At 44.6% G+C, this 21,332-nt stretch overlaps 2 protein-coding genes across 22 annotated transcripts in view; one reads left to right on the top strand and one right to left on the bottom strand.

Annotated features, from left to right (window-relative positions):
• LOC147007579 (uncharacterized) overlaps nucleotides 1–11,072 on the top strand; it is an 82,892-nt gene extending 71,820 nt beyond the window's left edge. For 9 of the 21 annotated variants that reach the window (XR_015054105.1, XR_015054107.1, XR_015054104.1 and 6 more), the window contains 4 exons: nucleotides 86–124; nucleotides 1,118–1,188; nucleotides 1,282–1,331; nucleotides 1,562–1,782. Coding sequence is in view for 4 of the 21 variants with exons in the window: in XM_085866861.1 (XP_085722987.1) it covers nucleotides 1,118–1,171 (54 nt within the window). In the remaining 17 variants the exon portion in view is untranslated. Of the gene's footprint in view, nucleotides 1–85; nucleotides 125–1,117; nucleotides 1,189–1,281; nucleotides 1,336–1,561; nucleotides 1,783–1,874 lie in introns of those variants that run through there. The other 12 variants (XR_015054108.1, XM_085866850.1, XM_085866855.1 and 9 more) reach the window with 4 other exon arrangements.
• A 7,623-nt stretch (nucleotides 11,073–18,695) lies between these two features.
• LOC147007578 (protein FAM200C-like) lies at nucleotides 18,696–19,600 on the bottom strand. Its single transcript, XM_085866869.1, has 2 exons — nucleotides 19,409–19,600; nucleotides 18,696–19,316 (listed from the first exon to the last, which is right to left on the bottom strand). Exons 1-2 carry the CDS (start codon nucleotides 19,598–19,600, stop codon nucleotides 18,696–18,698), a joined length of 813 nt encoding a protein of 270 aa, XP_085722995.1.
• Nucleotides 19,601–21,332: the final 1,732 nt, after the last annotated feature.

Below are 21,332 nucleotides of genomic sequence, written 5' to 3'. Positions count from 1 at the left end.
CATTGTGCTCGTTTCCTGCTTTTTCATGCTCTGTTAAAAGGTCACAACATGAGATTGTTCCATTTGTTTGCTGTTCCTTCCCCAGGTTGCTGTGAAGTGCATGGAGAGAAATAATTGGAAAATGGTGAGTTTATGGGAATGTGGTGAATGTCGGACCATTTACATGGAACCCCACCGGCCATTGGGACTTTACAGGCTGTTTGTGACATTTAAACCCACACGTAATCATCTGAGAATGTACAGAGGTAACGGAAACGGCAGCAAAATGGTGGATGTTTCCGAGTCTCTGCCATGAAAGATCATCAGTTTCGATATTTGGGATTCCTGTTCCCCGAGGCTCATCAGCACCTCCTTCTGTAAATTTTTAACTGGTTCACTTCGGAGATAAATTAAATTATTGAAAAAATGATTGCCTATTATTGACAAGTTTGATCTACGATCAAGGTCATGATCAAGACAAGTAAACTACGTTTAGGATTTTGCAATTCGTAGTCGAATTGTTGTGCAATTCAAGGACTACAACTTTCATCATTTGCTATTTTCCCGATTCCCGCCAGTTTGCCAGTGGCGTCCCCTCGAAGGTAAAAAAAAATTAAAAAGGCGAACTACGTTTCGGATTTCACAATTCGTGGTCGATTTCGATGAAACTCGAGTGGTAGGTTCGTGTCATGATCTATACCACCAACTATAACAGCCGTTGTTATGGATGCCACCATTGCCAAGCAATGGCCGAAAAACTCGTCTTGAAAAAAGGCGGACTACGTTTGGGATTTCGCAATTCTTGTTCGATTATGGTGAAACTCGAATGGTAGGTTCGTACCATGACCTCTACCACACACCATGACAACCATTGCTATGGCCGTCTCCGTTGTCCAGCAACGGCCAAAAAAAGTGCTTTAGGTAAAAATTTCAAAGTTGTGTGAATTGAACTGGATTTTTTGGTATTGTGTGGCGAACTGACTACTGACATCATAATATATTATGCATTCATTTGTATCTTATTTCAATGTCGGCGTCTTTCGACCTTTGAATTTGAAATCTAGATTGTACCTGTGTCCATCGGGGTTATTTGTTCTCTTTATCGTTGCAGATTTATTTGTTCTCTTTATCGTTGCAGATTTACCACATTTTATCGCTCAACATGGAACGTGTATATCGTAGAAGTCTTTGACTGATCCACACACTCGGGTAACATGTTATGTTGACGCCTCCACTTCAATGGCTTAAGCATCCAACTGATATCATTCTGATCATTTCATTGATTGATAAATCATTTTTCAGGTCACGCTGTCCCCTATTGATATGACCGTGTCCTCGACTATGGATTGATGGTATGAGCTATACAATGTGATGTCAGACAAAGACAATTATGATTCATATTTGAAAGAAAATGGAATAATACGAATAATGTATAACATTCTGATTCTATTCTAATTCGAATGCATGACTTCTGTTGAGTCGAATGACGTCTCAATTAACTAATGAACATATTCTGTAGTTGTTAATTATTTGTGGTTCGCGTTGGAAATTGCAACTGTAAAGAAAGTGTGAAATTCTCCAGGTTGATAATCACTCTGATTCAATCTGACACGTGTCGATTTCTGCCCGGAATGATCTGGATACGAAGACAACTTTCAACTGACTTTCTGCCAAACAACACATTACTGGTTGACAGTTGCAGTGGCGACACTTGTAAAAGTACCAGACATTGTTGAACATATATGAGTGCTGATTGTGTCTTATCTTGCAGTTACGTCAATATAACTTATTACTTGCTCCCCGACTCCCCAATCCGTGACTCGCTAAAACCTACCACCACTTGCTATTGAATCGTGAAATTATTAATAACACTTCCTCATTTCTTCTACTTTCAGATATACAAAAACGAGCTTAAGATACAACATACAAACGTGTATAAATAAACTCTACTCATCATTTAGAACTACATAACCACCATCTATTGTCTATTGTTACTCGATCGTATTTATATCCACATCGTATTTGACAATTTTTCTCGGGATTATATGTGCCTATCTTATCTGATGATGAACTGTGTTGATTACGCAACAATCAAACTCAATAATCAATAAGTCATCGTCAGACGAACTTTCATTATTATTACCTGCTTCAATTCGGAAGTCGTCACAATCACGCAGAAGAGCTTTCATTACTTGTGATTTATACAAATTCGCTTGTGCTTCAAAGTGAATTTAACGAGGATCGTATTAAAACTGTCCACTTAACGTGTAAACACATGAAGTTCGTTGTGTCAGAAAGTGGATGCAGGTACTTTTACTCCGACAAACATCACTTCAGATCATATCAACATACAACGGTCCTGATTTGGGAAGACTACTGAACGAATATTCAATCATCGGTGGTGGTTCCTGGTGGTGAAACCTCAGTTATTTTACACAACACATTAACAAATAAATCAGTCGAGGGGTGGTGACTGCCTCAGATCAGTAACATTACTAAGTTACTCAATATACCAGTTATCAAGTTACGAGATATACAAGTTACCAAGTTACTAGATTTATCGTTGAATTGAATTTGATTTATAAACTTCTACCGAATTGAATTTCAACAAAGAGGAGCACAACACGTTCATTCGTTGTTGTGGTTGGAAGATGAAAACGGTAACAAAGCTCCACGATTCGATGGTTCTGAGGAGTCAAATAAAAAATGTTGTGAATTCATTGATGTGCTTATGAGAGGTCAATTACCAGATTCATCCGAAACGCTCCACGAAAATGTAGAATTCTATCAGACACATGACAATACATTCACATGCAAAAAAGGCAAGAAGAAAACATCCATGATGAAAAGCCCAACGAAGGACATGGTAAATATGACAATGAACGATCTGGTCCTTAACTAGTTGTCGAAGCTTGTCGATTCAAATTTCCCAAATTCCCCATGAGGAAAACTATGATTGTGCGAACGCCAGAAACAAGTGGAAATCAGTTGAACAAAATGAAATCCGATTGTCAGAAAATAAAAAAAATATCTCAGACGACAATGCCACGTTGAAAAGCGAGGTCAAGAAACCGCTGAACGTAACGCTTTGTTCGAACTTACATTTGACCAATTCCTGGAAGCAGTCGGTCTCAGTGAAGAAGACTATTACCGTGCTATTGGTACGTATGTTGGGACTAAAGGCGGTGGATCTGAAGTATTTCTCAAACGAGAGTGTAAAGATATATTTCCCAACAATTATAACTCGCGCATTCTTGGTATCCATCGCGCTAATATGGACACGTCTTTCATCCTAGATGAGTATCCATGTGTGGCTTATATACTTGGCTATCTTACAAGGGGTGGAAGTGGTCTCAGCAGACTCTTGAAACAAATTGACGAAGAGGCGAAAAAATATGGCGTGGCCGCTGATGAAAAATTGAAGGCATTTGGAAGAGCTCTCGACAACGGTGGAGAATTCTCGAGACCAGAAGGTTTATATAGAATGTTAGTTCATCCAATGTGTTTGAGTACACGAACAAATTCATCATTGTGAATGAACCTAAAAACTGGAATGGTCTCCTAAGACCGAACATTGCTGACATGGAAGATGATGATAACACGTTCTTCAATAGTATTTACGATTACTATGTAAACCGTCCGGACTGTTTGAACAAACTGACATTAGCAGAATTCGCTTGGGATTATGATCACGTCCAGGAATCAAAATCAGATAAAGTCGTCGAAGAATTGGAAACTATACCAGATGACAGACAATCCGGTCATATCGGCCCAACCATGTGGTTGAAGGACAAAAAACGAGGACATATACGTAAACGACGTCGGCAGTGTGTCGTTCGATAACGTATTGATCGATTTAGAGAGACCGAAAGGATGAGAGGTTTACTATTATTGTTTACCCCATTTCGCAACGAGACCCTGGAAATTCACGCTCACCCAAACAAATCCATCGAAGAACTTTTCAAGGACAAAGAAGTCCATATTGACAATATTCGCAGAAAGTTTGAGAAAAATAGAGATGTCCTTGAACGTATTCAGAAACATACGGATGATTTTGAAAACATGATGATAATTCCGATGGTGAAAATGACGACAAATCAGATTTAGATTTGCCATCTTCAAAAGATGAGACGACGTCAAAAGATAATCTACATCATTTCTTACAACTATCCAAAAAGAAAATCTCTGGCAACGAAGAAATAAATGTCCCAGAGAGACAACTTGTCTGTGCGATGATTGGTAAATTAAATCCAGATCAGAGACGTATTACAGACGATGTAATCGAACGCTTTGCTTCAGGTGAACAATTTCATCTTTACAGAGCTGGGAGAGCTGGTACAGGAAAAAGCTTTCTATTGAAGACACTGATCGAAGTAGCGAAATTTCTTCTAATGAAATCTGGTGATAATCTTGATAAACCTTTAGTTCTCGTCTTGGCTCCCACGGTCACGACTGCTCATATCATTGATGGTCAGACTATAGAGGCCGGTTTGGAATTAATGCCTGGCCAAAATACTCAGAATATTCAACAATATTCCTCGTTAGCAACATTGTCGTATAAACATGATCAAGTAAAGTGTCTATTCATTGATGAAATATCGATGGTCGGTGCTGAGAAGTTCCATAATATCCATACAAAATGCCAACGACTATTCGAAAAGGACAAACCATTTGGGGGCTTACCGGTGATATGTTGTGGAGATTTTCTTCAACTTCCTCCAGTCCGAGATTCTGCCATCTATGAGAGATATGTCCAGAAGGGAAAGGCGAGTTTCACCACCCACAATTGCAAGATATATTTCAAACAGTACGAGTTGACAGAGAACATGCGTTCTTTAGAAGATCCTGATTTCTCAACTATGTGTGATAAAATTGGAACAAATACGATGTCAGACTTGGATATTGACCATTTGAAAGAACGGCTTATACCATGTCCAAACGAATATAACAACGAAGCTTACAAAACTGGCGATTTAGCAATAATTGTTTGCAGCAATGAAAAACGTGAAAAAAATAAATGATGAAAAACTAAAATTGATCCAAGGTCCATCTGAAGTATTCACTGTGACACACCCTGAAAAAGATGTCGGTAAGATTCCTTCTAAGAAATTACACGGTAACTATACGAAGACTGGCAATTTGCCCTATCAACTTGAAGTGAAGGTTGATTGTCCTGTAATGCTTACTGTGAATGTGAATAAACCAGATGGGCTCACCAACGGTGCACGAGGATATGTCGTCGAGTGGGGTTCCTATTGTTCAATATACTCGCCTTAAGGCCCGGTCACACCTTGACATTTTAGCCAGCGATGGCAACGTATTAAATTGTATGTAAAACGCTGGCTTACGTTGAACTTTCGATGTTTTTTTTTAAAGATTCGGACGTATTCATAGCGACTTGGTCTGATGTATAATGCATTGGTAACGGACACAGAACGTTTCGTTGTGTTATAGATAACTTATACCAACGAATGCTGAACCTGTTGTCTGCCTACACAACCGATGCCCAACGATAGTCTAACTTAGGCATAGCGCGTTGCACGCATCGCCGACGATGTCGTGACGTAGCCTATTAAAAGGCTGACGCACAACGATTCGAATCATAACTGCCGTAGAAATGGAAGTATCAACATCGCGGTCACACCTTGGCGATCTTGCCAGCGTATGCCGACCTAAGAAAAATGTGTCTAAAACGTTGCGGCACATCAAATACGGTATGAGTAAGTTTGGTTTACGTGAGTAGAATGCTAAAGTACGCTATCATACGTCGTAGTAAGTAGAGTACGTCAAGAAATTTTAAACATGTTCAAAATTTTACGACGTACTCGGCGTATGACACACGTTCCGCATGCGATGGGGATAAGTTTTACACACAATATGTGGACGCTTACACACGTCCACAAACGTTACTTATAAGCTACTCATAAGTCGAAACACGTCGCGGCAATGTCTTTTTTACGCGAAACTTATTTCTAACTTATGTTTGACGTGCTTTGAACCAATTCTTTACGTAGTCCCAACACACATCGACGTATGTAGACGTATTCCAATTACGTCTTCCGGTCGACAAAAAAAGATAAATTAACGTGTTTCTAGCTTACAACTGCCATATAAAGACGTGTTCCCAGCGGTTTTGGGAATTGGTATATTAAAATGGTTTTCATAAAAGGGGAACCCAACAGTGTTTTCGAGTCCTTTTTGAGTCGATGTCCATGTCAGCAGTATCAGTATTAGTATTAGTATTAGTAGTAGTTTGTTCATGTTGGCAGTAGTAGGTGAGTGTGATGGGGAGAGTGTGGGTTATGATGGATCGTCCTTGCGTCCGCGTGTCCACGGGTAGGAGACATCTTTTCACCATTGTTCGAAGTTTTTCGCGGCTAATTTTTTATGGGGCTTTTTCAACAATGAGCTATAGCTTGTTTTTACGATTTAGGTCTATTCATAACGGGTTGGACAAATGCACAATGAACTAATAATGTGCATAGAGTGCTTTGATTACTTATAGATACGATATACCAACGAATAATTATCGTGAAGCCGGCGTTCACAAACTATGCCCAACGATAGCCTAACTTATCCATATCGTGCGGCAGTTTATCTTTGCCGGTGACGTAGGGTTTGCTATTCATAGGCTGCCACTCAACGATTTAAATGGCTGCATCTCCACTATTGAAAGTAGACGCTTGCGCTCAACAATTGGATTTTTTTTTACACTCAACGACTTTTAAACGGTACCACTCAGCTATTTTCATTGTTTACAATGAACGATTTAAATTGCTGTCACTCGCCTTTGTTTTTTGACGCTGGGGTTTGGAAATTTGAAGCGTTTCTTCTGAACGTGTTAAAACGCTCAAACTCGACTATTTTAAATAGACGCTGCCGATGGACAATTGGAATCATAGCCAAGCGAGACATCGAAGTGTGAACATCCTCGTCATGCCGAAGAAAAGTTTGAAGAATGCTGCAAATAAGTGTCCTGGCCGTGGCCGTGGACGCTGACGCAAGGACGATCCATTATACCGACGTCTTTCAGCCTATGAGTAACTTAAAAGTAACGTCTGTCGATGTGTGGCAACGATCGCGTAACGTGCCAAAAACACGTTAATCATAGGTTAGAAATAAGTTTCGGGTACGCTAAACATTACCTCGGCGTGTCTCAACTTATGATTAACTTACAAGTTGCATGTGTTGACGTCTGTCAACGATCGCAGACCATGCATACAACTTGTGGCCAGCGTAGCGGAACGTGTGAGTCATACGCCGGCATACGTCGTGAAATTTTAAGCATGAAAAAATTTGAGGAGAACCAAAAAGTACAACGTTTAAAGCCAACGTACAACGACATATGGCAGTGTTTTTCAGCGTGCTCTCAATGTTATCAAAACTTACCCATAACGTATTCAACGTGTGCCAGCGTTTTAGAAAAAAAATTTAAAAATCGGCATACATTGACTAAAACGTCAAGGTGTGACCGGGCCTTTAGCAGGAGAAGGTAGAGATAATATGGGTCAATTTTACGGACAATGTCGGAGCTAACGTAGCAGCTCGGGGACGTAAAAAATATGGTTACAAAGGCGTAAAAGGTGCTGTGCGATTGTGAGAAGGAATGCTATGTTCATTTTCGATCAGAGTAATAACGGGAATGTGACGCGTCTGCAGTTTCCTCTAATACTTGCATGCGCTATAACTCGTCACAAAAGCCAAGGGATGACCGAGAATGAATCGATCATTGATTTCACCGATGTGAAGGGTAAACCAAGCAATGCACAACCAGGTTGGTTCTACGTCGCTGTAACGTGCTTCAACAGACTGACTAACCTTTATCTGAAAGCATTCGATACATCCGTGATCACGCTGTCCAAACCTGTTGAGAGGGAGCTGCTCCACTTATCGAAACCCACCAACACGCACAAATTATGTAAGAAATTTCTTCCCGACCAAATTTTCGCTTATGATGATGACTCCGAAGAAGGTGAAGACATTAAGATCGTGTGCTTAAATATCAATGGGTTACTTCACGCTGAACATATAGCTGATATGAAATGTGACAATAATTTGATGACCGCTGATGTGATTTGTATCGCCGAAACAAAACTGTCTGACAGTGTTGACCCAGATTCAGAAATACTTGATGGTTTTGAAACAATCAGTCGCCTTGATTTTGAAACACATAGTATGGGTATTATGCTATTCACCAACGACCGAACGAAACCGCAAATGGCCAATGTGAAATCCGACATTGATAGGAAAAACAGGACTCAGATGATTCGATGTGAAATTGAAAACATACCAGTAACATTCGTCGACATTCACCCATCGCATGTAGCGAGAGGTCTGAAATTTATCCAAAGTCAACTCAACAACAACGAGATTCTGATGGGCGACTTCAATATAGATTCATCAACCCCACGCGGTGTCCGTCAACTTGAACGATTCTGTCACGACATTGACGTGAAGTCTGTGTTATATACCTACACCTGATATGACAGCTCCCCAGACCATATTCTAATTCGACAACATTTTCCCCATCAGTATACCACTGATGCGTATAAAAATTTGTATTCTGACCATTGTGCGATCAGCCTACGATTTTCGAAGAATGCAATTGGACTTCTTGATATGGATGTCAACGCCAGTTAAAACGGTTGTGTTTTAAGTGAAAAAGTGGTATGGGTATGTTCCGATACCAAAACTACCCATTTCCGCCGCCACATCGGACCCAACCCCGCCCTTGTGGTCATAGCAACGGCGGAAACTTTATGCCCTTTGCACACGATCTCAACGTGGATCACGTCATGTATCATCGCATCTGTAATTTTACAGTCGCCACCACTGTCCGATGTGTGCTAAAAGGAGTCTTAAGCTTGTGACACAAAAACAGTTCAGATACGTGCAACAATTCGGTACATTTTATTATAAGCTCCATCTGTGATTGCAGGTCATATTTTCCATTTTCTCGTGCAACCGATATTTCCGAATTATATGTCCTCATGAATGACGACACAATCACCCATTACGGTTTATTCAACGACGCCTGTGTCGCCTAAGCCTGCTGCATTAATTTTTTGAGAAATATATTTGACATGTCTACTGGACTTAGGTGAACGAACTTTGGGATGTGACATCAGTTACCCGATCACGTGTTCATGAAACTTTTATGTACATTGATCTTTAATTGTTGAAGTTGTTCAATTCTTCCCGATTGAAAGTTGAAAATTAAAATTATATGTTTTTAATGTGAAAAGTATTGCAGTTCAGTAATATATTCTTTCATTTATCCCAATAGGCCAACACATATGATGATTAGGTAAAATCGAACCAACCTTAGGTTGGTTGGGTTATACCTCACGATATGAATATGCAAACTTGCATGGTGAAATTCTGATGTGTTCGGCAGGGTATAATGCATTACGTTCTCAGACTTGTATTTATTAAAATACCAAATCGTCCCTTTTCTTGTAGGTGTGCTTAAACACCGTAAAGATGATTTTCTTGAAGGCTTTTTGCTGTCATTTATGTCTCAGAAATATGAGATATGATGACAGGTAATATCTATCTGACAGTTGGATCGAGGTATAGAGCATAGAGGTATACCTCCCCATATGCCTGTTGTTAAATCAGTTTGTATTCTCTCACTTACTCTGTAGAAACCCATTCTTTGTGTTTTCATCACATACATGATGGTGAAACTGTTATTGATTTTTGCTTTATTTATTATTTAATTTGTTGTTTGCAAATGGTGCTTCCACATATCTCAATATTTCCACCAACTGGCTAATGTTCTGTCTTCTGAGACTGATTTAATTATTGCATGTATTGTCGGTTTATTTTATATGACCAATGATACCCTAAATCATTGTTGCAGACCCGGGGTTGGGGCGAGAAGACCAAGAGGGGGGAAGCTACCTTGGGTTCCCACCAGACTCTCCGGAATCGCAAACAATCGCACACAGATAACTCCGTGACACGGCAAGTCGCAAATCGACTGTGAACGCCAATAACTCGACCATGTGACTTAGCGTCATCCGTCTAATGGATACCGGTTACAGGGTGGTTACGTGATCTAATTACCGGGGGACACGCCCTCGGTACGCCTTGTTCAAACCGGATCACCTTACCAGATCAGATGCAGCCGAGCGTAACTGCCCAAGGACGTACCGGCTAAAAAAACAAATCGTTGGGGGATAACATCCTGACTAAGCTCTGATACGAACGATGCTGAACCAATGAAGGAAAATACAAAAACGAGCAGGGAACATTTCTATAGAAAGCATTTATCGATCTATAATTCCAGCAATCTGTGTGTCTGTGACCGCTGTTTCTCGACAACCACTTGTCCGATCTAATTTAAACTTGCCAGCTAAATTGCTGGGGACCTGAGTATGTGCCTTTTCAAGGTTTGATATTAATCGGACAAGTGCTTCCCAAGTTATGGCCATTTATTTACCAAACCAATGACAGGACACGTTGCTGTGTAGGCGTGACCGACGGGGAAAGGGCGCCTTAATTACTGTGGCGTAGGAGTGGCAATGGTCAATGGCAGCGAATGTCATCGCCAGCAAAGACGGGGAGGTAAACTTGATTTAAATTTGGATTTGAATTAACTCTGTGTCTGATTTTTTTTTTAGTTTTTTTTTTGCACGTACGGGCACATACTAGTTTACAATAATGTGAGGAAAGGTATGTGGCACAGTGAATGGGTTTATTATTATGTGTAGCAGGGATAGCAAGGAATTTGTGGGGTGCAACAAAAGGCAAGCAATTTACAAAAGCAGACACAGCAGACTTATCCTATTATCACTTCTACAATCGCAAGTTATGCGACAACAGGCGCCATCACATACATACAGACACACAAACCCGAGGAAGATTAGATAGCCAGAAAGAAAGAGAGCAGATGAGAACTAACGGCCTCGCAATACCTGGCGCGGTCGGCTGACCAACGCAACGCAGTACACTTTGGGGGAGGTCGGAGGGAGAAATATTGGTTTTTCAGGTGTGCGAGTGGGAAGTGTGGGAAGTGCCAGAGGAAACTGTCATTGCAAATCTGTAATGGATGGTCTTTTGTGTAGAGAGAGAGAGAGAGAGAGAGAGAGAGAGAGAGAGATAGATAGAGATAGAGATAGAGATAGAGATAGAGATAGAGATAGAGATAGAGATAGAGATAGAGATAGAGATAGATGGATAGATATGATATAAAAGATGAAGATGCGTGAGGTGAAGGATTTCGAGCCAAGTCGTGCATAGGTCTGTGAGTGTAGCGTGTACCTCCATGGGACGCTCCGCTTGAGCGATCCCACCTCAAGAGTCAGCACGTTATCTCCTGCTTATTTCACTTTGTCGGGGGTTGTTGAAACGCGTGCTCCACACTGGTCCCAGAAGAAGGTCTGTCGCACACCAACCCTGAGTGCAGATACAGCAATGGCAGGCAAAGAGAAGCAGTGAAAAGAGGGTGGAGCAGTGAGACAAAGGAGGGGGTGAGGCAAATAGGTGAAGACTAAATCGAGGCAGGGCGAAAAGGAGGGTGGCCGGCTTCGCGATTCACCTTTTGTAAGTCCTGGGTGAAGGGTGGCATAACGACCGAAACGACACGCCGTCACCCGGATCGCGCTTCCCTATTTGCCCACGGCAGACATCGCACCACCCTGCCAGACTCCTCAGGCTGGAAGTGGTCTCATTCGCACATCCGGCGCGACAAGGCCCTGCACTGAACTCCCGCCCTCCCCGTGACCCCCATCCGTCGCCGCACATCCTGCGGTGTTCTGGTGACTGGATGAGGGTCGTCTTGGTCCCACGTGCCCATTCAGGGCATCTCCGGTGAGATGCGGTTGATGCTGTTAACGTGCTTGGCTTGTCCCTGCATCACGCCGTCCGAGTGGCCTGGGCTGTGCAGCACGCCTCTGTTTGGGGGCAAATTGTATCGTTGCGGAGGTGCGAGGAGGCACGGGATGATTTTTCCCATGTGCAGGAGATGTTGGTGGTCGAGGTGGTGAGTTTTTGTTGAGCGAAGGTTGAGCAAAGTGAAACGCCATTGTAAATTGGCGCGAAAATTTGAATGAAAGGGCACCACGTGCGTGCAGCGAGTTTGTTCATGTTGCGAGTGTTTCACAGGTGGCTGCTTGGTGCTGTTATGCATATTGAGTGTGTGCTTGCTTGCTTGATTTGATTTGGACCATGGATAAAAGGAAAGGGTTGAAGTAGAAATCAGAAGAGAAGACAGAGATATAGTTTGGTGACCCATGCAATGCACTTCGTCTCGTAAACCCACGAGACATGAAGGGAAGGTCTCACTGCGTGAACACTAATTAAATAACTGCCTGGGGATCACTGTATGTTGGGTGCCATTGCTTTAGAGGCATGCGGTTTTGCAGAACCGCAACAATATCATATCCCCAACCTTCAATTCTCATAAAAATTATCCACCCTTCTTTATAAAAAAAAAAAATTTCACTTGGAATTGTGTCTGACCTTGACATACAAATCAACATTTCTGTAGCTTCACAATACATAGCTGTTTTTTTTCAAGGCCTAGCAAATACCACTCATTGCTTTGCTGATGGGAATACTAAAGGAGGAGGTGGGGGGGGAGAAAAAGAGGGGAGAAGAGAGAGAGAGGGGTGGGAGAGATTGGAAAGGAGGGAGGGGCAGCGAGGAGGGGTGGGGGAACGGAAGACAGTGTCCGGAAGGGAAGGCAGATGTGCAGTGGAACATTAATTACGATTCACACTGTCTCATCACAATGATTGTGCAGAGAATAACTGAAGATGGAAACAAAATAATGTCTGAAATCCATTTTCGACTGGTCATCCTATAAACACCGCCTGGACGCATCCGGAGCAAAGCTCTCCGGAGAAAAACTCCCGTCCGGGCATGAACACCGCTTGGGCAGGTTCGGAGACAAACACCACTGAGACACTTCCAGAGATAAATTCCCATCATGACACATCCGGAGACTAACACCTGCCCGGACGTGTCTGGAGATAAACTCCTGTCCGGGCATGTCCCGAAACAAATTCCCATCCTGATATAAACACCGCTCGGACGTGTCCAGAGCCAAGCTCTCCGGAGACAAACACCCCTCAGACATGAGCTGAAACAAGCTCCCATCCAGACACGTCTGGAGAGAAACTCCCATCCGGACATAAACATTACCCAGATGCGTCTGGAGACGAACGCCACCCGCACGCGTCCTGAATCGCACATCGCCCGCACGCGTCCTGAATCGCACGTCGTCCGGACGCGTCCGGAGTCGAACGTCGCCCGGACGCGTCCGGAGTCGAACGTCGCCCGGACGCGTCCGGAGTCGAACGTCGCCCGGACGCGTCCGGAGTCGAACGTCGCCCGGACGCGTCCGGAGTCGAACGTCGCCCGGACGCGCCCGGAGTCGAACGGCGCCCGGACGCGTCCGGAGTCGAACGTCGCCCGGACGCGTCCGGAGTCGAACGTCGCCCGGACGCGTCCGGAGTCGAACGTCGCCCGGACGCGTCCGGAGTCGAACGTCGCCCGGACGCGTCCGGAGTCGAACGTCGCCCGGACGCGTCCGGAGTCGAACGTCGCCCGGACGCGTCCGGAGTCGAACGTCGCCCGGACGCGTCCGGAGTCGAACGCCGCCCGGACGCGTCCGGAGTCGAACGTCGCCCGGACGCGTCCGGAGTCGAACGTCGCCCGGACGCGTCCGGAGTCGAACGTCGCCCGGACGCGTCCGGAGTCGAACGTCGCCCGGACGCGTCCGGAGTCGAACGTCGCCCGGACGCGTCCTGAGTCGAACGTCGCCCGGGCGCCGGACGCGTCCGGAGTCGAACGTCGCCCGGACGCGTCCGGAGTCGAACGTCGCCGCCCGGACGCGTCCGGAGTCGAACGTCGCCCGTCGCCCGGACGCGTCCTGAGTCGAACGTCGCCCGGACGCGTCCTGAGTCAATGTCGCCCGGACGCGTCCGGAGTCGAACGTCGCCCGGACGCGTCCGGAGTCGAACGTCGCCCGGACGCGTCCGGAGTCGAACGTCGCCCGGACGCGTCCGGAGTCGAACGTCGCCCGGACGCGTCCGGAGTCGAACGTCGCCCGGACGCGTCCGGAGTCGAACGTCGCCCGGACGCGTCCGGAGTCGAACGTCGCCCGGAGTCGAACGTCGCCCGGACGCGTCCGGAGTCGAACGTCGCCCGGACGCGTCCGGAGTCGAACGTCGCCCGGAGTCGAACGCCGCCCGGAGTCGAACGTCGCCCGGAGTCGAAAGCCGCGCGGACGCGTCCGGAGACAAATTCCCATCCGGACATAAACACTGTTTTGACATGTCCAGAGCCAAGGTCTCCAGAGACAAACACCACTCGGATAGTCAACTGTTATCTACCTTTGCTTGTGGAAACACAAGCTGCGGTGAACCAGTTGAAAAGGGGAAAGCTCCTGAGATCTGTGGCAACCATGCTGAACTTCCCAAGGCTGGTGGAAATGCTGCACTCGTGACGTTGCATGCAGTTATGTGCTCTGCATGGAACACAGGCATCATACCAACTGACTGGAAGAGGGGCCTTGTTGTCCCCATCTGGAAAGGGATGGGTGATCGCCAGGACTGTAACAACTACCGAAGGGTGATACTCTTCTTAGTGCAGGGAAAGGTCTTTGCTCGGATAATTCTTGACGGTTCACCACCATCTGCTTGAGCACCAGCGCCCAGAGCAGTCAGGCTTCACACCAAAGAGGTCAATGATTTACCATATCCTTGCTCTTTGGGTCTTCACTGAACACAGACAAGAGTTTCGGCAGTGGCTGCTTGCAGCCGATGTTGATGTCTGCAAAGCGTTCGATTCTGCGACTCGGGATGCCCTCTGGAGGATTCTTGGTGTGCGTGGGGTGCCACCAAAACTGATCAATCTGAAGTCTGAACAATACTCTGGAACTGGAGTGCTGTGAGATGTGGTGATACCATATCGACTTATTTCCAGTTGTTGCTGGAGTTCGTCAGGGGTGTGTACTGTCCCTAACACTTTTCAGCACTTGTATGGACTGGATTCTGGGGAAGATGTCGGAGTGCTCAATCTGCGGTGCCCCATTTGGGAATGTCAAAATCTCTGACCTTGATTTCACAGATGATGGTCTTCTTTGTGGAGACTCTGCATATCCTTTTGGGGGCCCTCGAGGTGCTGAATGAGGAGTCAGAGCCACTGGAATTATGGATTTCCTGTGTCATGACTAAGATCCAGTCTTTCAATGACATCTTGGATGCTACTATCTTGTCTATACCTGTTTGTGGTGAGGATGTGGAGGTTACGTAGAGATTCACTTACCTTGGCACTGATGTTCATGTCTCTGCTAGCTGTGAGACAGAGGTCAAAGACGTCTGGGTCAGCCCTGGGGAGTCATCGATTCACTGGATCATGGGGTGTGGCACTGTCGGTACCTGTGCAGGAGGATGAAAGTCCGAGTCTTCAGCTCCTTGGTGCTTCCAGTCTTGCTCAATGGATGTGAGACTTCGACTCTGACCAGGGATCTCAGGCGACTACTTAATTCCATTGGTAGCAGGTCTCTTCAGAGAATCCTTGGCTATCGCTGGTCGGACTTTGTGTCCAATGAGCGGTTGCTGAGAGAGACCCAAATAAGATTTACCTGCGTAGTCCGTCAGCATCAGCTACGGCTGTATGGACATGTGGCTCGTTTTCCTGACGCTGATCCTGCTCACCAGATTCTGTCACCGAGGGAGCCTCGTGAGTGGAGGAGGTCTCTGGGCCGAGCACATACTTCGTGGTTGCAGCAGGTTGATCAGCATCTCATGGAGATGGGGATGGGCCTGGCATCTGCCTGGGGGATGGTCAGATGGAGGCCCCTTGAGGACTGGTAAAAGGGACGCAGTGACGCGCTGCCCCAGCGCATGTTCCCAGACCTGATCTGACCTGACTCACTTGCATTTTTTTCATTTATTTATATTTTTATTTATGGATGTCCAACGATTCTTTGAATTTTTCTGTTGTACCAGCTTCGATGTCCATCAGCACGCAAAATTTCACCTTTCTCCATCACCCCGAAGGTACTGATCATTAATGTCAGTGACTGAGTCAGTCTGAGTGAATCATGGGTAAAAAAGAGCTTTATATATTCAATATGTATCCGAGCGTGGATTGGCTCACTATGCTCGCCTCACCACACATCGCCACAGTACACACGAGATAGGTAGTTGTATCCCAGAAGTTTGGTATATAAATCTGTAAAGACTGTAAATGTATAAATCTGTGTCGTGTCTGTCATGTGTTATCACTGAACTACTCCCTCAAACTTTTGTGAAACCGTACCAAACTTCCGAGCTGCACCTTCCTCTCCCGTGTGGATGTCCTGAGGCTATTTTGTTTGAAATTTTTTGAAATTTTTTTTTTCCTTAAATCTTCAACTTAAATATCTGATAAAAATGTAATTAATTACGAATATTACAATTACATTTGCAAAATCAACGTTTGAATTCTGTTTGGTGTAAATCATAACAATATGGCAACTCACGTACTTATCCTCAGTTAAAACAAGGCTGTCTCTCTCTCGTGGCGTGTGGTGGGGTGTTTTGAACCACACAGTGGGAGTTGTTTTGAATGATCTGGAGGTGAAGTGTTCTTAATAACATGGTGGTGACATGGTGGTGAGGTCTTTTTAATAACATGGTGGTGAGGTGTTTTTAATAAAATGGCGGAGAGGTGTTTTGTTTTGTGTGGCGGTGTTTGTCCCAATGTGGCGATGCCTGGTGAGGCAAGCACAGCGAGTGTGTGTGTGTGTGTGTGTGTGTGTGTGTGTGTGTGTGTGTGTATGTGTGTGTGTGTGTGTGTGTGTGTGTGTGTGTGTGTGTGTGTGTGTGTGTGTGTGTGTGTGTATATATATATATATATATATATATATATATATGTATATATATATATATATATATGTATGTATATATATATATATATATATATATATATATATATATATATATATATATATATGTATATATATATATATGTATGTATATATATATATATGTATATATATATATATTTATACATATATGAAAAATGAAGACCCATCCACATCTTTCACCTGTAAATGGAGGGAATAACCAATTTGCTCTCAACGAAGCAATTAAACCCAGGTGGCTGGGATTGTATAAATAAATTGACTCCTCTCATGCTCTTATTGCTGAAGAAGCTGCATAAAGCAACCATTAAAGGCGACCCAAGGTAAGCCCTTTGCTGTTTCAGACCCTTCCTGGTTTTCAAATGTGGAGGAACTCTGGCCTGATTTGAGAGAAGTGTTCCAGCAGGTACAGAGGTGTGGGCTTGCTGAAAAGAGTACGATGGCTGGAGTTGCAGGCAAGGATGATGTGCATGTACCGGCAGAGAATATAGTGTTTGTTATGGCAAGAGGACCGGGAAATATGATAGGGGACAATAACAGGGTGTTATTGGAGCCACGGAGCACACCACTGGCAGAAGGGCTGTTCGTTATTCCGATGCTCATAGGGACTCACCAACATTTGTTCCCAGTGCAGGTTGCCAAGGTTTTTGCAGAAGGATGTTTGGCTTCATCCAGGAAGACGGTTTGGTGTGCTGTCTCGGGCTACCCGACACCTCTGTCAGTGTGATAACCTGTGTGAGGTACGGTTTCAGCGCATCTGAGCCAGCGTGAGCAGGTGACCAGCGACAGCCCAAGAAGACAAATGACTGATGGGGAGCACAGGTTGATTCTCGATGGAGCCAATGTCGGGGGCACTCCTGAACAAGACAGTGAATTGAAAAAATTATTGTGAAGACATTCTGAGGTTTTTCTCTCTGAAGGACGAGGTCCTGGGTTACACTGACAAGGTACATCATGAGATTCCTTCAGTGGACGAGATCCTGGTGACTCAGCCATATCGTAGGATTACCCCGACTCAGTACAGGGAGGTTAAAGAACACATTTCCAATCTGCTCAGTAAAGGAGTTATCAAGGAGAGCACAAGCACTTATGTTTCTCCTAAAGTGTTCATACGTAAGGCTGATGGAAGCTTGCGTCTGTGTGTGGACTACTGTAGACTGTGTGCGAAGATGAGACGGGATGCTTTTCCATTACCACAGATTAACGAGTCCTTTGACGCACTGCACGGGGCACAGTTCTTCTCGACAATTGACTTACCAAGTGGGTACCATCAGGTCGCTATACATGAGAGAGACCAGCATAAGATGGCGTTTAACACACCATTTGGTTTGTTCGAGTATAATCGCATCACATGCCATTTGGTTTATGCAATGGACGAGCCACATTTCAGTGCCTCATGCAGGTGACAATGAATGACTTGACATTTCAAATTTTGCTGGTGTTCCGAGAAGACATATTCGTTTACTCAAAGATATTTCAAGAGCACCCAGAAAGACTGGAGATTGTCTTGAGGTGACTGAAGGAAGCAGGACTGAAGTTAAAGCTGGAAAAGTTTCATTTTCTTCAGAAGGAATTTCGGTTCTTGGGACATCATATTTCTGGCAAGGGTATTGCGACTGATCCACAAAATGTTGCTGCTGTTCATAAGTGGAAACTGCCCAGTACATTGAAGAAGCTGAGGTATTTTCTTGGATTCTGGACTTGCAACAGGCATTTGATTGAGGGGTTTTCCAAGATTGCTGGTCCTCTTCATGATCTTGTGAATCAGGGTCTCAGAGAAGGAAATCCGGCAAAGTTTAAAAAAGTGTTTGATGACTGGTGGAATGAAGATTGTCATGCTTCATTTGAGGAATTACAAAAGAAGTTGTAGAGAGCAATTCAACACATTCACCTCTCCAAAGATGTCTGATAGATAAGCTGGGCATGCGATGAACTTGTCGTCACGAAAGGCAGTGTTGTCAGGGTGTGCTTTTGCAGCAAGAAAGTCTGCTTTTTCTGATCGCAGTTCAAAAACTCGATCCAAAACCTTGCCGCGAGACAGATATCTCACTGCAGTGTGCAAAAACAGTTCCACGATTTCAGAACCAAATTCTTCACACAGCACTCTGAACAAACGAGTGTTAAGTGCTCGACCTTTTATAAAATTGACCACTCGTATAACACAGGTCATCACGTCTTTGAACGAGTCAGGAAGAGTTTTGGTCATGAGAGCTTGGCGGTGAATGGCACAATGCACGTCAGTAAGCGAAGGAGCTTTCTTCTTTGCCAATGCAACAAAACCGGATTTTTCTCTGAGCATTGCCAGTGCCCCATCCGTGCAAATAGCTCCCAGCTTTTCCCACTGTATTCCATACTTTTCCAAGTTGGTTGATACCACATCAATAATGTCTTGTGCCGTGGTTGTTGTTTCAAGCGGAAGGCAGAACAAGTATTCAGCCTTCAGCTTATCATGGTGGTGACATGGTGGTGAGGTCTTTTTAATAACATGGTGGTGAGGTGTTTTTAATAAAATGGCGGAGAGGTGTTTTGTTTTGTGTGGCGGTGTTTGTCCCAATGTGGCGATGCCTGGTGAGGCAAGCACGGAAGCGGAAGGCAGAACAAGTATTCAGCCTTCAGCTGATCATCAACAATATAGCGAGCAAAACAGATCAGCTGAGCACAATTGGAAACATCAGTTGACTCATACAGCTGAATGGCAAACTTGTGCGTCGATGCTTTGATTTCGACAACAACTTGCACCTCAACATCCTCCACCATGTCATCTATCCGGTGCCGAATGTTGTTGTTGGAAACAGAAACTCTTGAAAGCTTCTTTGTTTCACTTTTGCCACACGTTTCGCACAAGAATCTCAGCACCAGGCATGATCAACTCCTCCGGTGCAGTGTGGGGCTTCTTCTGGATCGTAATGAGATATGCAACTTGGTAAGATGCGCGGACTGTATTGGCTTGTGTGGCGGCAAAATGTCCCATGGAATCCAACCGCTGAGCTTTGAGAGCGCATTCCAGTCTCCGAAATTCCTCCAAACTTGTACCCTCATGCGCATGGTGAACGTTACGAAGATGGTCACGTAGCTTCCCTGGCTTCATGTTCTCATTTGACAAGATCTTTCCAGACAACACACACCGTGGCCGCACACGCCCTTCCTTGTCACTGAAGTCAGTGAAGCCATACTGCAGATATGTTTCCACATACTTTCGGTCACGTGGTGTGCACTTTATTTTCTTCGATGCCGTCTTATTCTTGGGGCTGAAGTGTTTGGTGATACCAACTAGGCCTACTTATCTGAAAAATAAACACGCAAACAAAAATTATCTCCTTGTCAGCTGAAAAATAAACAAACATTGTTGACAAACATTACTTAACAATTCAATGAAGATTAAATTAGCTCAAAACTCATTGTTTTCACCAATACAGTTCCGGGTATTATGAAAATTACAATGTGATCAAGCTTTCGTTACCTCCAATCACAGAGTCACTGCACAACATACACCCATTCACTGTGGCTTCTGGAGTGATACGGACAGTAAACTGACTCAATTTAAATAAATCTGTCACTCGTGGCAACTTGAGGCGAATACTTCACGTGTTGCCAAACTTGGCAAACTTGACGCCCGAAGTCACCTACAGCCTAACTTTAATAGACGCCACACCACCGCACCATCATGTGCAAAACCACTGCCAAGGCGCAATGATCTTCGTGAGGGACTGGATACGAAGCGTGAAAAAACCAAACCCGACATGTCGACTTACCGTGCAGGAATGAATGCCGACACCGAGATAGAGATGTGCACTTGACTGCAGTCGCACGGGAGAAATGGGGCCTGAATCAGCACGGCAAAGAACTCATCCAATCTAAACTAATCCAAACTAACATTACCGAACCTGAGCTGACCTGACCTCTCATGGAATGCCAAAGCACTCGTTTTGAGCACAAATTCGATTTTAAAAATGGATTAGCATCAGCGACACACCTCGACTGATGCTTATGGCTTCGCGCTTTCCTATTGGTTCCTTGTATTTCTGGTACAGTGTGGAACGAAGCGCGAAGATGACGTAGACGAAGAACTGGTGTGGGACTTAGTTTTTTTTGTACTTGGGACCCGCTCCCTTTCGTGAAGCGTGATGATTCACCTCACGTCAAGGGGGGGTGGGGGGTTCATGACACCGTGGGCCCCCTCGCTGTGCCACTGATATTACCCCAGCCAAATGCAGTTTTTACAGCAGTTGTGGTAATTACCCCGAGTTTGGGAACCCCTGCGAGTCCAAAGGCTTCACAAAAAGTAACACTCTCCAGTAACATGACGTTAAACTTCCAATATGGATTGCCATGTTACTGCAGAGCAAGCTTAAAGGAGAATGTTGTAACCAGATGATCAGAGAAAAGAGAAGGCACGATATCAGATTTTAATATCTAATCAAACATTGTCGCATTGACATAAATTCTGTCTGACCGAGCCAGAGTGTGTCTCTGGGACACACATCTTAAC

This window comes from Eptatretus burgeri, unplaced genomic scaffold (genome assembly GCF_056783735.1).
Source record: "Eptatretus burgeri isolate ZD-2024b unplaced genomic scaffold, Ebu_testis_v1 Ebu_testis_scaffold_94, whole genome shotgun sequence".
NCBI classification, from domain to species: Eukaryota; Metazoa; Chordata; class Myxini; order Myxiniformes; family Myxinidae; genus Eptatretus; species Eptatretus burgeri.
This window is presented reverse-complemented; position numbering and strand designations above follow the sequence as displayed.